This window comes from Phacochoerus africanus, chromosome 3, assembly GCF_016906955.1.
Source record: "Phacochoerus africanus isolate WHEZ1 chromosome 3, ROS_Pafr_v1, whole genome shotgun sequence".
Lineage (NCBI taxonomy): Eukaryota > Metazoa > Chordata > Mammalia > Artiodactyla > Suidae > Phacochoerus > Phacochoerus africanus.
In genome coordinates, this window is record NC_062546.1 from 160,539,666 (window position 1) to 160,556,427 (window position 16,762).

The following is a 16,762-nucleotide window of genomic DNA, read 5'->3' on the forward strand; positions in this document are numbered from 1 at the left end:
ATAAATAATCTAAGCTATGTAAAAAGCTATATCCCTGTTAATCATAGTGTTAATTATAATGGAAAAAATTAGAAATAATCTTTTTTATTGAATTGAAGTATACTGATGTAACAGTGTTCATTTCAGATGTAAAGTGATTCAGTTATGTATTTTTTCAGATTATATTCCATTCTAGGTTATTACAACATATTGAATATAATTTCCTGTGCTAGGGAGTTCCCATTGTGCCACAGCAGAAACGAATCCAACTAGGAACCATGAGGTGGCGGGTTCAACCTCTGGCCTCACTCAGTGGGTTAAGGACCCGGTGTTGCCATGAGCTGTGATGTAGGTTGCAGACACAGTTCAGATCCTGTGTTGCTATGGTTGTGGCCTAGGTCAGTGGCTACAGTTCCAGTTCGACCCCTAGCCTGGGAACTTCCATGTCCTGTGGGTGTGGCCCTAAAAAGCAAAAAAAAAAAAAAAAATTCCTGTGCTAAACAGTAAATTCTTGTTGCTTATCTACCTTATGTATAGTAGTTTGTATCCGTATTTGCCGCCACTTCTCTTTCTCCTTTGGTAACCAAAACTTTGTTTTCTGTGTGTGTCTGTTTCTGTTTTGTATATACATGTATTTTTATTTTTAGATTCTACATATAAGTTATATACTATTTGTCTTTCTCTGTCTTTCCTCACTAAGTGTAATATTCTCTAGGTCCATCCATGTTACTGCAAATGGCAGTATTTCATTCCTTTTTTTATATACATTTTTTTAAATTACTCAATGAATTTTATGTCCATTCCTTTTTTAATTAAATTTAAAAAAAAATATTGCAGTTGAGTTACAGTATTGTGTTAGTTTCAGGCACACAGCACAGCAATTCAGGCATATTTATGTATACATATATATGTACATTTTTCAGAATCTTTTCCATATTGGTTATTATAAAATATTGAATATAGTGCTATACACTAGGTCCCTATTGGTTATCTCTTTTATATATATTAGTGTGCATATGTTAATCCCAACCTCCTAACTTATCCCTGTCCCCACCCCCTTCTCCCTTTGGTAACAGTTTGTTTTCCATTTCTGTGAAAAAAAGAAACTCTTTGTGTTTTGAAAATAACTTCATTTGTGTGTATGTGTTCGTGCATGTATATACACACTAGTGTTATGTATACACACACACACACACACGTATATATTAGATTCTATGTATAAGTGATATCATATGGTATTTTTCTTTGTATTCACTTAGTATGGTAATCTCTAAGTCCATACTTATTGCTACAAATGGTATTATTTCATTCTTTCTTATGGCTCATATTCCATTGTATATATGTACCACATCTTCTTATCCATTCCTCTGTTGCTGGACATTTGGCTTGCTTCTATTATTTAGCTATTGTAAATAATGCTGCAATGACTATTGGGTTCCATGTATCTTTTTGAATTATGGTTTTTTTAAATTATACTCAGGAGTGGGATTACTCTATTTTTAGTTTTTAAAGAGATATCCACATTGTTCTCCATAGTGATTGTACCGGTTTACATTCCCACCAACAGTATAGGAGAGTTCCTTTTTCTCCATCCCATCTCTATCATATATTATTTGTAGACTTTTTTTGATGGTGGCCATTTTGACCTATGTGAGGTGATACTTTGGTGTAGTTTTAATTTGGATTTCTCTAGTAGTGATGTAGAGCATCTTTTTTTTTTCATGTGCCTGTTGGCCATCTGTATATCTTATTTGAAGAAACGTCTATTAAGGTCTTCTGCCAAATTTTTATTGTGTTTTTTTTTTTTTTTTTTTTTTTTTTTTAGGGCTGCACCTGTGGCACATGGAGGTTCCCAGGCTAGGGATCGAATTGGAGCTGTAGCTGCTGGCATACATGACAGCCACAGCAACGTCAGATCCGAGCCACGTCTGCAACTTACACCACAGCTCATGGCAACGCTGGATCCTTAACCCACTGAGCGAGCCAAGGGATTGAACCCATGTCCTCATGGATACTAGTCAGATTCATTTCTGCTGAGCCACGGCTGGAGCGCTATGGTTGTTTTTTATTTTGACATTGAGCTGTATGAGCTATTTATATATTGTGGATCTTAATCCCTTGCTGATTGCATCATTTGCAAATATTTTTTCCTGTTCTATATAGGTTGTCTTTTCATGATGTTGATGGTTCTCTTTGCCATACAAAACCTTTAAGTTTAATTAGGTCCCATTTGTTTATCTTTGTTTTTATTTCCTTTACTTTAGGAAATGGGTCCAAAAAAATATTGCTGTGATTTATTTCTAAGAGTGTTCTGCCTGCGTTTTCCTCTAGTTTTATAGTATCTGGTCTCACATTTAGGTCTTTAATTCATTTTGAATTTATTTTAGTATATGGTATTAGAGAATATTCTAATTTCATTCTTTTCCATATAGCTGTTGAGGTTTCCCAGCACTGATTATTTAAGAGACCGTCTTTTCTTCATTGTATAGTCTTGCCTCCTTTGTCATAGATTAATTGGCCATAGGTGTTTGGGTTTATTTCTGGGCTTTCTATCCTGTTCCATTGAGCTATGTGTCTGTTTTTGTGCCAGTACCATACTCTTTTGATGACTGTAGCTTTGTAGTATAGTCTAAAGTCAGGGAGCCTGATTCCTGCAGCTCAATTCTTCTTTCTCAAGAGCATTTTGGCTATTTGGGGTCCTTGGTGTTTCTGTATGAAATAATTTTTTTTCTGTTTTAGTTCTTTGAAAAAATGTCATTGGAAATTTGATAGGGATTCCACTGAATCTGTAGATTGCCTTGGTTGGTATGGTCGCTTTAACAATATTGATTCTTTCAGCCCAATAACACAGTATATCTATCTTTCCGTCTGTTTTTGTTGTCTTCAAATTTATTTTATCAGTGTCTTATAGTTTTTTGAGTATAGGTCTTTAGCCTCCTTAGGTAGGTTTATCCCTAGGTATTTTATTCTTTTGGATGTGATGATATATGGGATTGTTTCTTTAATTTCTCTTTCTGATTTTTGTTTAGTGTATAGAAATGCAACCGATTTTGTATATTAATTTTGTATCCTGCAACTTTACCAAATTCATTGATAAGCTTTAGTAGTTTGCTGGTGTTGTCTTTAGGATTTTCTATGTTTAGTACCATGTCATATGCCAACACTGACAGTTTTACTTCTTCCTTTCCAACCTATATGCCTTTTTTTTCCCCCTTCTCTAATTGGTGTGGCCAGGAGTTCCAAATGTTGAATAAAAGTGTTGAGAATGGGCATCCTGTCTTGTTCCTGATCTTAAAGAGAATGCTTTCAACTTTTCACTGTTGAGTATGATGTTAGCTGTGGTTTGAGGTGTGTTCTCTCTGTGCCCACTTTCTGAAGGTTTTTTTTTTTTTATAGTAAATTGAGGTTGAATTTTATTAAAAGCTTTTTCTGCATCTAGAGATGATCATGTGGCTTTTATTCTTCAATTTGTTAATGTGGTGTAGCACACCAATTTGCAGATATTGAAAAATCCATGCATCCCTGAGTAAATCCCAATTGATCATGGTGTATGATCCTTTTAAAGTGCTGTTGGATCCAGTTAGCTAGTATTTTTGTTAAGGATTTTTGCTTTTATGTTCATCAGTGTAAATTTTATTTTTTTGGTGCTAGCTTTGTTTGGTTTGAGTGTCAGGGTAATGGTGGTCTCATAGAATGAGTTTGGGAGTATTTCTTCCTCTTCAGGTTTTTGGAATAGTTTCCAAAGAATAGGTGTTAACTCTTCTCTAAGTGTTTGATAGAATTCACCTGCGAAGCCATCTGGTCCTGGACTTTTGTTTGTTGGGAATTTTAAAATCTCAGATTCAATTTCAGTATTTGTAATTGGTCTGTTCATATTTTCTATTTCTTCCTGGTTCATTCTAGTTCAGCCTGGTTCAAAGAAGATAGTACCTTTCTAAGAGTCTGTCCATTTCTTCTAGGTTATCCATTTTATTGGCATATAGCTGCCTGTAGTAATCTTTTATGGTCCTTTGTATTTCTGTAGGCTCAGCTGTAACTTTTCCTTTTTAATTTCTAATTTTATTGATCTGGGCCCTCTCCCTTTTTCTTCTTGATGAATCTGGCTAAAGATTTATCAATTTTGTTTAAATTCCCTCTTTTTTTTCTTCAGTGATTCATTAGTTGTTTAGTAACATATTGTTTAGCCTCCACATGTGTGTGGGATTTTTGCAGTTTTTTTTTCTTGTATTTGATTTCTAATCTCATAGACTTGTGGTTGGAAAAGATGCTTGATATTATTTCAGTTTTCTTAAACTTACCAAGGCTTGCTTTGTGGCCCAGTATGTGATCTATCCTGGAGAATATTACATCTGCACTTAAAAAGAATGTGATGCACAAAAAGCTTTTGAAAAAAATTCAACAACAATTCCTGATAAAAACTCTCAGAGAGTGGGCATAGGGGGAACCACCTCAATATAACAAAAGGCATTTATGACAAACCCACAGGTAACATCATTCTCAATGGTGAAAAACTGAAAGAATTTCCACTAAGATCAGAAACAAGACAAGGAGGTCCTTTCTCTAATGTAATTTAACAGTCTTGGAAGTCCTAGCCACGGCAGTCAGAGAAGAAAAAGAAAGAAAAAATCCAAATTGGAAAAGAAGTAAAACTATCACTGTTTGCAGATGGCATGATTCTATACCTATAAAATCAAAGGGTACTACCGGAAAACTAATTGAGCTCATCAATTAACTTGGTAAAGGTAGTTGCAGGATACAAAATTAATACACAGAAATTGATTGCATTTCTACATACTAACAATGAAATATCAGAATAGAAATTAGGGAAACAATCTCATTTACCATTGCACCAAAAAGAATATAATACCTAGGAATAAACCTATGTAAAGAGACAAAAGACCCTACTCTGAAAACTATAAGACACTGATGAAAGAAATCAAAGAAGACACAAATAGATGGAAAAACATACCATGCTCTTGGATTGGAAGAATCAATATAGTTGAAATAACAATACTACTTAAGGAAATCTACAGATTCAGTGCAATCCCTATCAAATTACCAATGACATTCTTTATAGAACAGAATATTTAAAAATTTGTTTGGAAAGACTGATGACCTCGAATAGCCAAAGCAATATTGAAAAGAAAAAACAGAACTGGAGGAATCAGGATCCCTGACTTCAGAGTCTACTACAAAGCTACAGTCATCAAGATAGTATGGTCATGGCACAAAAACAGAAATACAGATCAATGGAACAGGATAGAAAGCCCAGAAACAAACTCACGCACATATGATCAATTAATCTGTGACAAAAGAGACAAGAACATACTGTGGAGGAAAGATAGTGTCTTCAATAAATGGTGTTGGGAATACTGGACAGCTGCATGTAAGAGAATGAAATTAGAACACTGTCTAACACCATACACAAAAATAAACTCAAAATAGCTTAAAGACCTAAATGTAAGGCCAGATGCTATAAAACTCCTAGAGGAAAACTTAGGGAGAACACTGTTTGACATAAATCACAGCAACATCTAGTTTGAGCTGCCTCCTAGAATAAAGACAATAAAAACACAAACCAATGGGACCCAATTAAACTCAAAATCTTTTGCATATCAAAGGAAACTATTTAAAAAATGAAAAGACAGCCCACAGAATGGGAGAAAAGTTTTGCAAATGACTCAACTGACAAAGGTTCAATCTCCAAAATATACCAACAACTCAACAACAACAACAAAAAAAAACCATTAAAAAATGGGCAGAAGGCCTAAATGGACATTTCACCAAAGAAGACGTACAGATGGCCAGCAGACACATGCAAAAATGTTCAACATCACTAATTATTAGAGAAATGCAAATCAAAACTATAATGAGGTACTACCTTATACCAGTTAGAGTGGCCATCATTAACAAGTCAACAGTTAAATGCTGGAGAGGATGTGGACAAAAGGGAATGTAATACTGTTGGTGGGAATGTAAATTGGTACAACCACTATGGAAAACAGTACGGAATGCCTCAGAAAACTAAATATAGAACTACCATTTGACCAAACAGTCCTACTCCTGAGCATATATCCAGACAAAAATTTCCTTGAAAAAGATAAATTCACCTGTATGCTCATCACAGCACTATGCGCAATAGCCAAGGCATGGAACAACCTAAATCCCCACTGACAAATAAATGGATCAGGAAGTCGTGGTATATGTGTACAATGAAATACTATTCGGCCATAAAAAAGGACAAAATAATGCCATTTGCAGCAACATAGATGCAACTAGAGACTCTCATACTGAGTGAAGTAAGTCAGAGAAAGACAGTATATGATATCACTTATATGTGGAGTCTAAAATATGGCACAAATAATCTATCTACAAAACAGAAACATGGAGGACAGACTTGTGCTTGCCTGGGGGCAGGAGTGGGATGGATTGGGAGTCTCAGGTTAGTAGATGAAAACTCTTGCATTTGGAGTGAATGGGCAATGAGATTCTGCTGTATAGCACAGGAAACTAATCATTTGTGATGGAACATGATGGAGGATAATGTGAGAAGAAGAATGTGTATGTGTGTGTGTGTGTGTGTGTGTGTGTGTGTGTGTGTGTGTGTATGAGTGACTGGGTCACTTTACAGCAGAAATTGGCAGACATTGTAAATCAATCCTAATAAAAAATTAAAAAAAAAAGAATGTGTATTCTTTTGCTTTCAGATGGAATGCTCTATAAATATTAGCTAAGTCCATCTGGTCTAATGTATCATTTAAGACCTGCATTTCTGTATTGATTTTTCTCTCTGGATGATCTGTTCAGTGATGTAAGTGGGGTGGTAAATTTCCCCTATTTCATTCTTTTTCATGGCTGAGTAATATTCCACTGTAGATGCATACCGTATCTTCTGTCTCTTCATGGGCACTTGGGTTGCTTCCATGTCTTGGCTATTGTGAATAACGCTGCAGTGAACACTGGGGTATACATATCTTTTGAAATTAAGAGTTATCATCTTTTCTGGATATATATCCAGGAGTAGGATTGCTGGATCATATGGTAATTCTATTTTTAGTTTTTAAGGCATATCATACTCTTTTCCATAGTGGCCATAACAATTTACATTCCCACCAACAGTACACCAGGGTTCCCTTTTCTCCATACCCTCTCTAGCATTTGGTTTTTGTAGACTTTTTGATGATGGCCATTCTGGGAGGTATGTAGTTTTGATTTGCATTTCTCTAATAATTAGTGATGTTGAGCATCTTTTCATGTGTATGGTGGTCATCTGTATATCTAATTTGGAAAAATAACTGTTTAGATCTGCTCATTTTTGGATTGATTTTTTTATATTGAGTTGTATGAGCTATTTGTATATTTTGGATATTAACTCCTTGATGGTTGCATCATACGCAAATATTTTCTCCCTAGATCTAATTTTCCCTTAGATTGTGTTTCCATTTTATTGATGGTTTTCCTTTGCTGTGCAAAAGCTTTTAAATTTGATCAGGTTTCATTGGTTTTGTTTTTTTGTTTTGGGGTTTTTTTTTGCTTTCATTTCTTTTGCCTTGGGAGACTGATCTAAGACAATATTCCTACAATTCATATCAGAGAACGTTTACCTATGATCTCTTCTAGGAATTTTATACTGTCACATCTTATATTTAGGTCTTTAAACCATTTTGAATTTATTTTTATTTATGGTATGAAAAAGTGTTCAGTTTTCATTATTTACATGTAGCTGTCCAGCTTTCCTAACACCACTTGTTGAAGAGATGGTCTTTTCTCCATTGTATATTCTTGCCTCTTTTGTTGTAGATTAACTGGCTGTAGGTGCATGGGATTATTTCTGGGCTCTCTGTTCTGTTCCACTTATGTCCTTAATGTCAAAATGGGTGCCCAGTAATAATAATACCCCAAATATAAAGAACTCCTACAATTCAACAGCAAAAAACCAAACCAATTCAAAAATGGGCAAAAGGTATTTCTCATTGTGACACAGTGGAAACAATTCCGACTAGTATCCATGAGGATGCGGGTTTGCTCCTTGGCCTCCCTCAGTGGGTCAAGGATCCGGCATTGCTGTGAGCTGTGGTGTAGGTCACAGATGCGGCTTGGATCCTGAGTTGCTGTGTCTGTGGTGTAGGCCAGCAGCTGTAGCTCCAATTAGACCCTAGCCTGGGAACTTCTATATGCTGCAGGTGTGGCCCTAAAAAGGAAAAAAAAAAATGGGCAAAATATTTGACTAGACTTTCTCTAAAGATTTACTAATGGCCAATAAACACATAAAAAGATGTTCAATATCACTAGCCATTAGGGAATGCAAATCAAAACCATATTAAGATACCGCTTCATACCCATTAGGTTGCCTATTCTAGAAAAACACAGAAAATATTATCTGGTAAGATATGGGAAAACTGGAGTTCTTGTGCATTTCTGGTTGAAATATAAAGTGGTGCAGCTACTGTGGAAAATATTTCTTCAAAGTGTTAAATGTATTATTACCACATAATCTAGTAATTCCCCTTCTAGGTATATGCACAAAAGAACTGATAGCAGGGACTCAGACACTTGCACACCAGCATGTTTACAGCAGCCAAAAGGTGGAAACCCAAATGTCCATCAACAGATGAATGGATAAACAGAATTTTATAAGGCTACCTATTCATTAGCCTTAAAAAAGAAGGAAATGCTGATACATGCTGCAACATGGGTGAATTCTGAACACATTAAGCTAAGTGAAATAAGCCAGACACCACAGGACAAACACTGTATGATTCTACTTATATGAAATACCCAGAGTAGTCATAGAAACAGAAAATAAATGGTGCCTCCTAGGGCCTGGAGATAGTTATTGTTTAATGGGTACAGACTTTCAGTTTGGGACGATAAAATTCTGGAGATGATTGGTAGTGATGGCTGCACAACACTGTGAATGTACTTAGAGCTGTTGAACCATACACTTAAATGTGGTTAAGTGATAAATTACGTGTATTCTACCACAAATAAATAAAATGTCCTTATTGGATATGTAGATATGTATTTATGTGTGTGTGTCTATATGTGTATATATATATATATATAGAGAGAGAGAGAGAGAGAGAAAGTTAAGTAACTCACATTCGAAAAAAGAGTAACCTACGAATTGCTGATCAGTCACCCTGCCCGCTCCTCTTCCTCTCCAGGAGTGACACACGCGGCCATCTGGGCAGCCTGCATTTCTTATCTCAGTGCTGCGGTTCCCCCAGAGCTGAGGACGTCTGCTCAGGGCATCCTGCAGGGCCTTCATCTGGGTTTGGGGAGAGGTTGTGGTGCCATGATTGGAGGCGTGTTAGTCAATTATTTCGGTAAGAATGGCTTTCTTTTTCCCTTTCTTCTTTGATGAAAATTTAGGGTTTTTTTCAGTAACACCTCAATAAGCACTCAGATTATTACTGAAGAATGCCAGAAGCTAAATTCCAGTGTTCATACTCTTTCTGGCCTTTCATGGTCATCAAAATTGCACAGTAATATGCTTAAGTTGTTAAGATGAATAGAGCCAGCCTGTAACTGTGCACACATTTCTTACAAATAGCTTCATCGATGCTACACAGAAACGTTAAAGGAGCTAAACGAATGAATAAGCACATGTGCTTTGGGTTTGAAGTAGAGGACCCTAAACCTGCTGATCATAATGCCAGAGGAAATTCATCATTGGTATTCCAGTGGAGATTGTGAACCAGAAAGCTCTAACTATATGCTGCCTTTGATAATGTGACCGCATCTGGGATAACACAGTCTGAATGCACTGTCAGATCCCCTTTATTGGAAATAGAGGGGCTGAGGTGGAGACAGGATTATTCTACTCAATCATCTATAGAAGGTGGGCTCAGGGATGTCTGAATTTATAAGTTTATAAAGCACTATTTGAGCTCAGCTATACTAATTACAGATTGATGGGGCTGTTTAATAGGTAAGTGGTCTTTATGAAGAAGAGAGCACTGCTAAATTTTAAAAAGACACTCAGAGACAGTCCTTTATAAATGCAGTTTTAAAAGGTGATCAATGATGGCTATCAGATACCAGCACTTTGGTCTGTTGATACCTACCCAGACCTGTGTTTTTCCTTCTGTATGAAGCAGATGGCCATTTACCCTTCTCTGCTCTTCTCCCTTTGCCTTGATCTTTGGAGCATCTACAGTTTCAGATGAGGGCTACCTGGCCTTCCTGGAATTGCTCTATAGAGTTCTGTTTGTTTCTACAGGGGCTGCTGCAACCTTCCGAGGTATTGGCATGGCCTGCCTGGTGATCCTCCTGCTCTTTGCCCTGATCCAGTGGCTGGCAGTGCCAGATGAGGAAGAAGGTAAACATGTTTGTTGTTCCTTAATGGTTTTAAAGGTTGACGCCATGGGGAATTCGACACATACCCCTCTGAAACCCAGAGGTGGTAACAGTGTATGGCAGACCTGCATGGCTAGCTCTTCTCGGTGGCGTATCACAGTGAACTCATGTGCACCATTGCTAGAGAGAAGTCACTTACTGTGTTGAAAAGAATATTGATTGTTTTAAGTGGCTTGGGAGTTTTCCTTCTGTTTTGTTTTAGGGTAAAGGGACTGAGGAAAGTATTGGTTTTAAATTTCTCTGGTGTTCAAAGGAATTTAAAATTTAAATCAAATACTGGGCTATACAATAATTTTACTCTTAGGGACAGGAAGTGGTATTAATCTCTATGCTTTTGCATCTGAAAAAGTCCACATCTTAAATTTGAAGTTTCCTCTTACACAGCCTTCATTAAAATTGTTATACAGAAAGGAGGTTATATCAAGTATAATGCGTGGAAGAGAACAAGTTTTCAACTTTTGGGAGGAATCAGCTTTTTATAATAATTTTATTAGATTTATAATTGTACAGCCATCATCCCAACCCAATTTTATAGCATTTTCATCCCCAAACCCCAGCCCATCTCTCCACCCAACCCCCCTCCTGCCACAGCCTGTCTCCTTTGGTAACCGTAAGTTTTTCAATGTCTGTGAGTCAGTGTCTGTTCTGCAAAGAAGTTCATTGTATCCCTTTTTAGATTCCACATGTAAGTGATAGCATATGATGTTTGTTGTCTATCTCACTAACTTCACTTAGCATGCTAATTTTTAGGTCTATCCATGTTGCTACAAATGCCATCATTTTGTGCCTTTTTATGGCTGTGTAATATTCCTTTATGTATATGTACCATATCTTTATCCACTCCTCTGCTGATGGACATTTAGGTTGCAACCCTGTTTTTTTTTAAATGAAGAAGGCAAGCCAGTAAAACAACTATTCTTTCTCAGTTCCTGGATCCTAGAACAGGGCTCATCTTCTATGGTGTTCTATCCTTTGAGGAGCATTTGCCTCAAGAATCTGACATGCTTCTGTTAAGAGAGAAATTAACTTGTTACAGAAACCCTAGAGACAGATTTTAATTCCCACAGAAAGAAAGACCAATATGATTTTTCTCACTCCTATGATATAGTTAGGATTATAAAAGAATTATTTCTTGTATGGCTAGGTCCATGTCTTCAGCAAAAGGCTAATAAAAGCGGCTATCATGTGATTTTTTTTTTGTTTTAATGCTTATCTTTAAAATATCAATCTTATAAGTGGGCCTAAGACAGCATTCTCACTATAGCCAGTGCCCCACAGATGTTATATACATTAACTGAACACATTTTATAAATAGATATGTTAATGTCTATTAAGCCCTGGACAAAACATCACCTTTATTTGCTCAGACATGCACTAAGTATAGAAACCACCCTTGGTTCACAGCAACTTATTAACAGTGCCAAGCATGCTAGAATGGGCTCATAGGGTTGTCTGCTTGCTTATTTATTTATTTTTATGTTTATTTAAATATGTATAAAACTCTGAAAAATGATGTTAAATGATTTTCTATCCAGATAAGACAATGTTGGCAGAAAGGATTCCTGTTCCCTCCAGTCCTGTTCCCATAGCAACCATCGACTTGGTCCAGCAACAGACAGAAGATGTTATGCCACGCATTGAGCCCAGGCTCCCACCCAAGAAAACCAAGCACCAGGAGGAACAGGAGGATGTGAACAAGCCAGCCTGGGGGGTTAGCTCCTCTCCCTGGGTGACCTTTGTCTACGCACTCTACCAAATTAAAGAGATGATGCAGTTAACAAGAGACAACCGTGCTTCTGAGATACAGCCCTTACAGGTAAAGTTCCTCTGCTGCCCTACCTTGAGCAGGCTCAGTTGTTTCTGTTATTTATTCAACCAGATTTATGGGAGGTTGGTGGGAGAAAAAGACATGCAGACAAATAATTTCAGTACTTTGTGACAGGTATGTTATAGAGGTGTATAAAAGGTCCCATGGAGGGAAAATTCTGCCTTATAGAGTATTTCTTGAAAGAAAATAAGTCCATGTTGATTTTGTATATTTCTTTAAAATGTATATTGACAGACACTAGCTACAGTGTAGATATATGGTTCTTTCCTTGAGGGATTTTATATATATATATTAATCTCTGTAATTCTAAAATTTAGTGGGGACATTATAATAAAGAGACCTCAATAAATACTTGATGAATTAATGAGTTAATACCGTGAGCCACTATCTGAGTCTGAAAGGACACCTAACTCAGTGCAAGTGTGGTTTTAATAGTGGGCTCACCTGAAAAATAAAAAGTGTGATTTTTCTTGTCCCTAGAGATGTGGTCTCTCCTGCCTAGAGTCACATCATATGGACAAAATACTGTAGGTTATTGTAGTTGAAGCTATATACTACTCTTGGAAAATGATTAAGGGTAACTTCTCTGAACAGTTTGGCCAAAGTAATGGGTTTCCGTCCTTGTGTTTTTATTAATCAGTCCCTTTTACTTGATGAATCATGTCAGCTCTTTATCTAGAATAACTTCAGAGGAGGACACAGGAGGAAAAAAAATAAAGGGGAAAGACTTAAGGAATAATTTTCTTAATTCGAACTACCTTAATTAAATTTATCATATCTTTATAAACTAACATGTCATGTTTCTATAAACAAAATCTGGTTCTTCTTTGATAACCATAATGCATTCCAGTCCATATATGATCCTATTGGTTTTTTGAGATAATAAACTCACATAAATCCTCTGCTCACAAGTCAAGAAGGAAACTATCAGGGTGGAAGGAGCATATAAAAGATGTGAAGCAGGAGAAAAGATGAGCTACTTTGCCTGAATGGCAAGTTTTCATTACTCTGAGTAGTTATCTTCAGCTTCACAAAAGCATATTAAAAAAATTTTTTTTCTGGTATGTTACTATTAATATAAACTGGCCGGTATGGCTTAGCTATTCTTACAAAGAAGTCATTACACTAAGATTCTTTTTCTGCATTTTAGAATCAGTTACAGAAACGAAACTTTTTTTGGTGCTCAACCATTTGAAGTAATGGGTACTATAACTTAGAGGAAAATCCATTTTTTGAAAAACGTGTATCTTGATTTTTACAGACATGCTGCAGGTGAGGTGCTGGAGTGATATGTACTTGGTTACTCACAGCTGGTTACATAAGTGCTTGTTTACATTACCTTTCTTTACGTGGATGTTGTGTCTTACTTGCAGTGTACACTTTAAAATCCCCAGTCTCCATCAGGGCTGTTAACTTCAGGACCTTCTTTTCCTGGCCCGTCTCCAAGGCTGAGAACTCCTTCCTTACTGCCTGACAGGGTGCCTTCCAGCCCTGGATTCTCTGGTCTCAGCAAGTGGCTTGCTGCATTTCAGTTTCGTGTGGCTTGCCCAGTGACTTTCCGAAAAGGCTGATGGGGGCTCAGTAAATATTTGCTGATGTAAATTGTTTTCTTGGCACTAAAAGACATTTTGGTAGTAATGTTCCTTTTTCCACAAGATACGTCTGCTTATAGTGTTTGTGTTTTTCATGCGGCTTTGGCAGTTGCACATAGGAAAGGAGATGAAAGGTAAGATATTCTATCCTTATCCCTCTATTACCAGTTTCCTGAAGTGGTCACTTCAGGATGATCACCCCATGTTTCCTATATCTTCCTTGAAAGTATATGAAAAGCGCTGGATTTATTTGCTAGCACTGACCATGGGGCACTTCCTGTTTTTTCCTTCCAGGGGACCAGTGAGAATCGGGAAAGTCCTCCAGCTGGTGGTGGAACCCTGCCTGGACCATGTGAGACTCACTCTGACCCATCCAGAAACCAGCCATCCCCGCAAGCTGCAGCAGCATCTCAGACTCAGAGCAGCCCTGCTCGCCCCCGTGTGGAGGAGAGTGAGGACCAGCAGGCTCAGCCTGCTGCTGGGGGACACTGAGGGGTCCTGCTCATCCTACACCCTGCATGGAACTGGGCTCCTCTGCCAGGGCAGAGCAGGAGGTGCTCTGAACCTAGGACACGCCTCACCACGAGGAGCATAGCACCACATACGCTTCTAAATACCTGAATTCATCAACATGGAAACACACACACACATAGGAGCTACAGTACATAGGGCAGAAATAGGTCATAGTCCCACTGGAATCACAGAAGGAAAAAGGAGTTCAGTGAGGACTTTCAGTTCTTGGGTTGGTAGGTTAAGGACTGTAAGACTTCTCTGCCAGGGCATAAGAGTTGAAACCAGCAGTTACACTAAATGAATGGAGGGAGAGAAAGTGTTTCAAGGTGAATGCTGATATAACTTCCCTCTTTTGATTATTTACTCTAATTATTTGGTTCTTAATGCAAACTGGGAAGAAACAGAATACCTGTATAATTTTGTTTCTCTTAAAGAGAACCATTTAAAAAATTATAAGACATATTTTAAAAGTAACCAGATAAAAATTAGTAGCATATATGCTTTTGTTTAAAAAAAAAAAAAGGAAAAAGTTTCATCAGAAACTTGGCGTATCTCTAGCAAATATATTTTTTTATGGGTATGGTATATAATGAAAATAATTCTTTGAGCAGCAAAAGCTGTTACTGACTACTGCAAGCTAAGCTGAGCTTTAAAATGCCTTTTGTTTTAAATGGGCTATAAGACCAGAGGAGGGAATATTTCAAATAGACCAACTCAGTATCCTGTGGTTTGATAGACAAGGGTTTACTAAATATATTGATACTATAAATAGCCTTTATCACTATTTACAATTTTATAGTGATTTGGGCTCTTAATTAGCTGATGGACTAAAACAAACAAAAATCCCTGAATTCCTAAGGGTTTCTTCAATTTAGCAGGTACTACTTACAAATAACAGTATAAGATTTAAGTGCCTGGGGGAGGGAGACAATTTTTAAAATTACATAATGGTTCAGTTTTTGTTTTGTTTTGGGGGAGGGGGAAAAGTGGTGAATAGGAAACCAGGAATGAAAAAAGACAGAAATAGGAAGTAAGCATACTTTCCAATGACTAAAGAAACAAATCTTAGTATGTTCTTTCTCATGAAGATAGTCAGACACTGGAGGGTTCAGTTATGGGTTATGCTACTGTAAATACTACAACTACAGTCAAAACAATGGCCGGGTGACTCATGCATAAAGCTTGCTGCTAAAAATGAAAGCTGAGGTTACTAGGAAGCCTTGGGGGAGGTGGTAAACAAGGGAGCTCTGCTTTAGCTGAAGGCAGGTCAGTTATATGGCTGTGGATGAGCACAGGAAAGACACGAGTTAGCAATGAGCAACTCACCTTACTCCCTGACCCTGATTAGGCAGGACCAGTTGTGAAGTGAGGGCTTCTCCATGACACCATACTTCTGCCCAAAACTGCCTCTGGGAGGAGAAAATCTACACTTGGATATCTAGCTTCACCACAAAACACAGCTTAAAAATAAAATAACAGAAAGAAATAGAATTAAGCAAATAGTTATTTTTGCACTTGAACTGAAATGTACTGTACTGTAAATTATCATGACTCATTTTAAGTGACCTTTAAAAATCAGATGTATTTATTATGCTTAAGTAATTATAGAAATAAATGGGTGACAGACTGAACCTCACCTATGAATGTACAGTATGTGGATTTGTGAAACTGACTTGACTGTAGGAAGTCAGAAAAACTTATACTGTATCTTGTGTTTACAGTTCTGATTTATTCTTCTGAAAAGCCTGCTGTTTTGGAAATGCACAGTGGACATGTTGAAATAAAAAATACCATTTTTAAATATTTCTTAAATGATAATGATGTGACCAAACAAATAAAAGTCCTTCGCTCTGTAATGAATGAGACCAAATTCTGCAGGCCTTTGTTATGAGCCATTTACTGTGAAAGCTAATTCATAGTGCAGTAATTCCCAGCCTTTTAGAACAGGCACATTCATGGGTTTGTGGACCTTGTGACTTCTTCTTGTCCTTAAAGTGCCATTTAAAAAAAATATTAAAGTGAATTCAAATTAAATTTTGATTTGAGAATTTTATAACCCCTGTTAAGATCCCTTGGAAATACCCGAGGCGGGGATGGGCGGGGGTGTCACAAAGCCCAGGTTGGTAATCACCACCTTAAGGAGTGTTTCATGCTCTTTCCCCCGTGATTATAAAAAAAGTGAATTACACAAAAGTGGATCCAAAGAAGGCACTTGCTGATTATTAAACTATTATGCAAAGACTCAGAATAACAGATAACTATAACACATATCTCCACATCCCATGAAAAGCCTAAGGAAGTCACAGGCAGAACATTGCTGCCCTTTTGGCGTCAATCCTGTCATGGGCCACATGAAGTAAACAAACACTTGGCCAAGGCTTCCCTCTGATATGTGGCTCCTTCCCTGCTACTGGGGTAGAGGCTGCTGATGGTACTGGGGCCATTATTTGAGCAGTTTTCCTTGCAGCCCATGTGTGGTTAAGCAGTG

The 16,762-nt window shown here is 37.2% G+C and overlaps 1 protein-coding gene across 1 annotated transcript in view; it reads left to right on the top strand.

The window, feature by feature from the left end:
* MFSD6 (major facilitator superfamily domain containing 6) overlaps positions 1 to 16,308 on the top strand; it is an 86,032-nt gene extending 69,724 nt beyond the window's left edge. The window contains exons 4-7 of the mRNA XM_047773071.1: positions 9,147 to 9,308; positions 10,205 to 10,303; positions 11,877 to 12,157; positions 14,056 to 16,308. Of these exons, the coding sequence (XP_047629027.1) occupies positions 9,147 to 9,308; positions 10,205 to 10,303; positions 11,877 to 12,157; positions 14,056 to 14,253 (740 nt within the window). The 3' untranslated portion in view covers positions 14,254 to 16,308. The remainder of the gene's footprint in view (positions 1 to 9,146; positions 9,309 to 10,204; positions 10,304 to 11,876; positions 12,158 to 14,055) is intronic.
* The last annotated feature ends 454 nt before the right edge of the window (positions 16,309 to 16,762 follow it).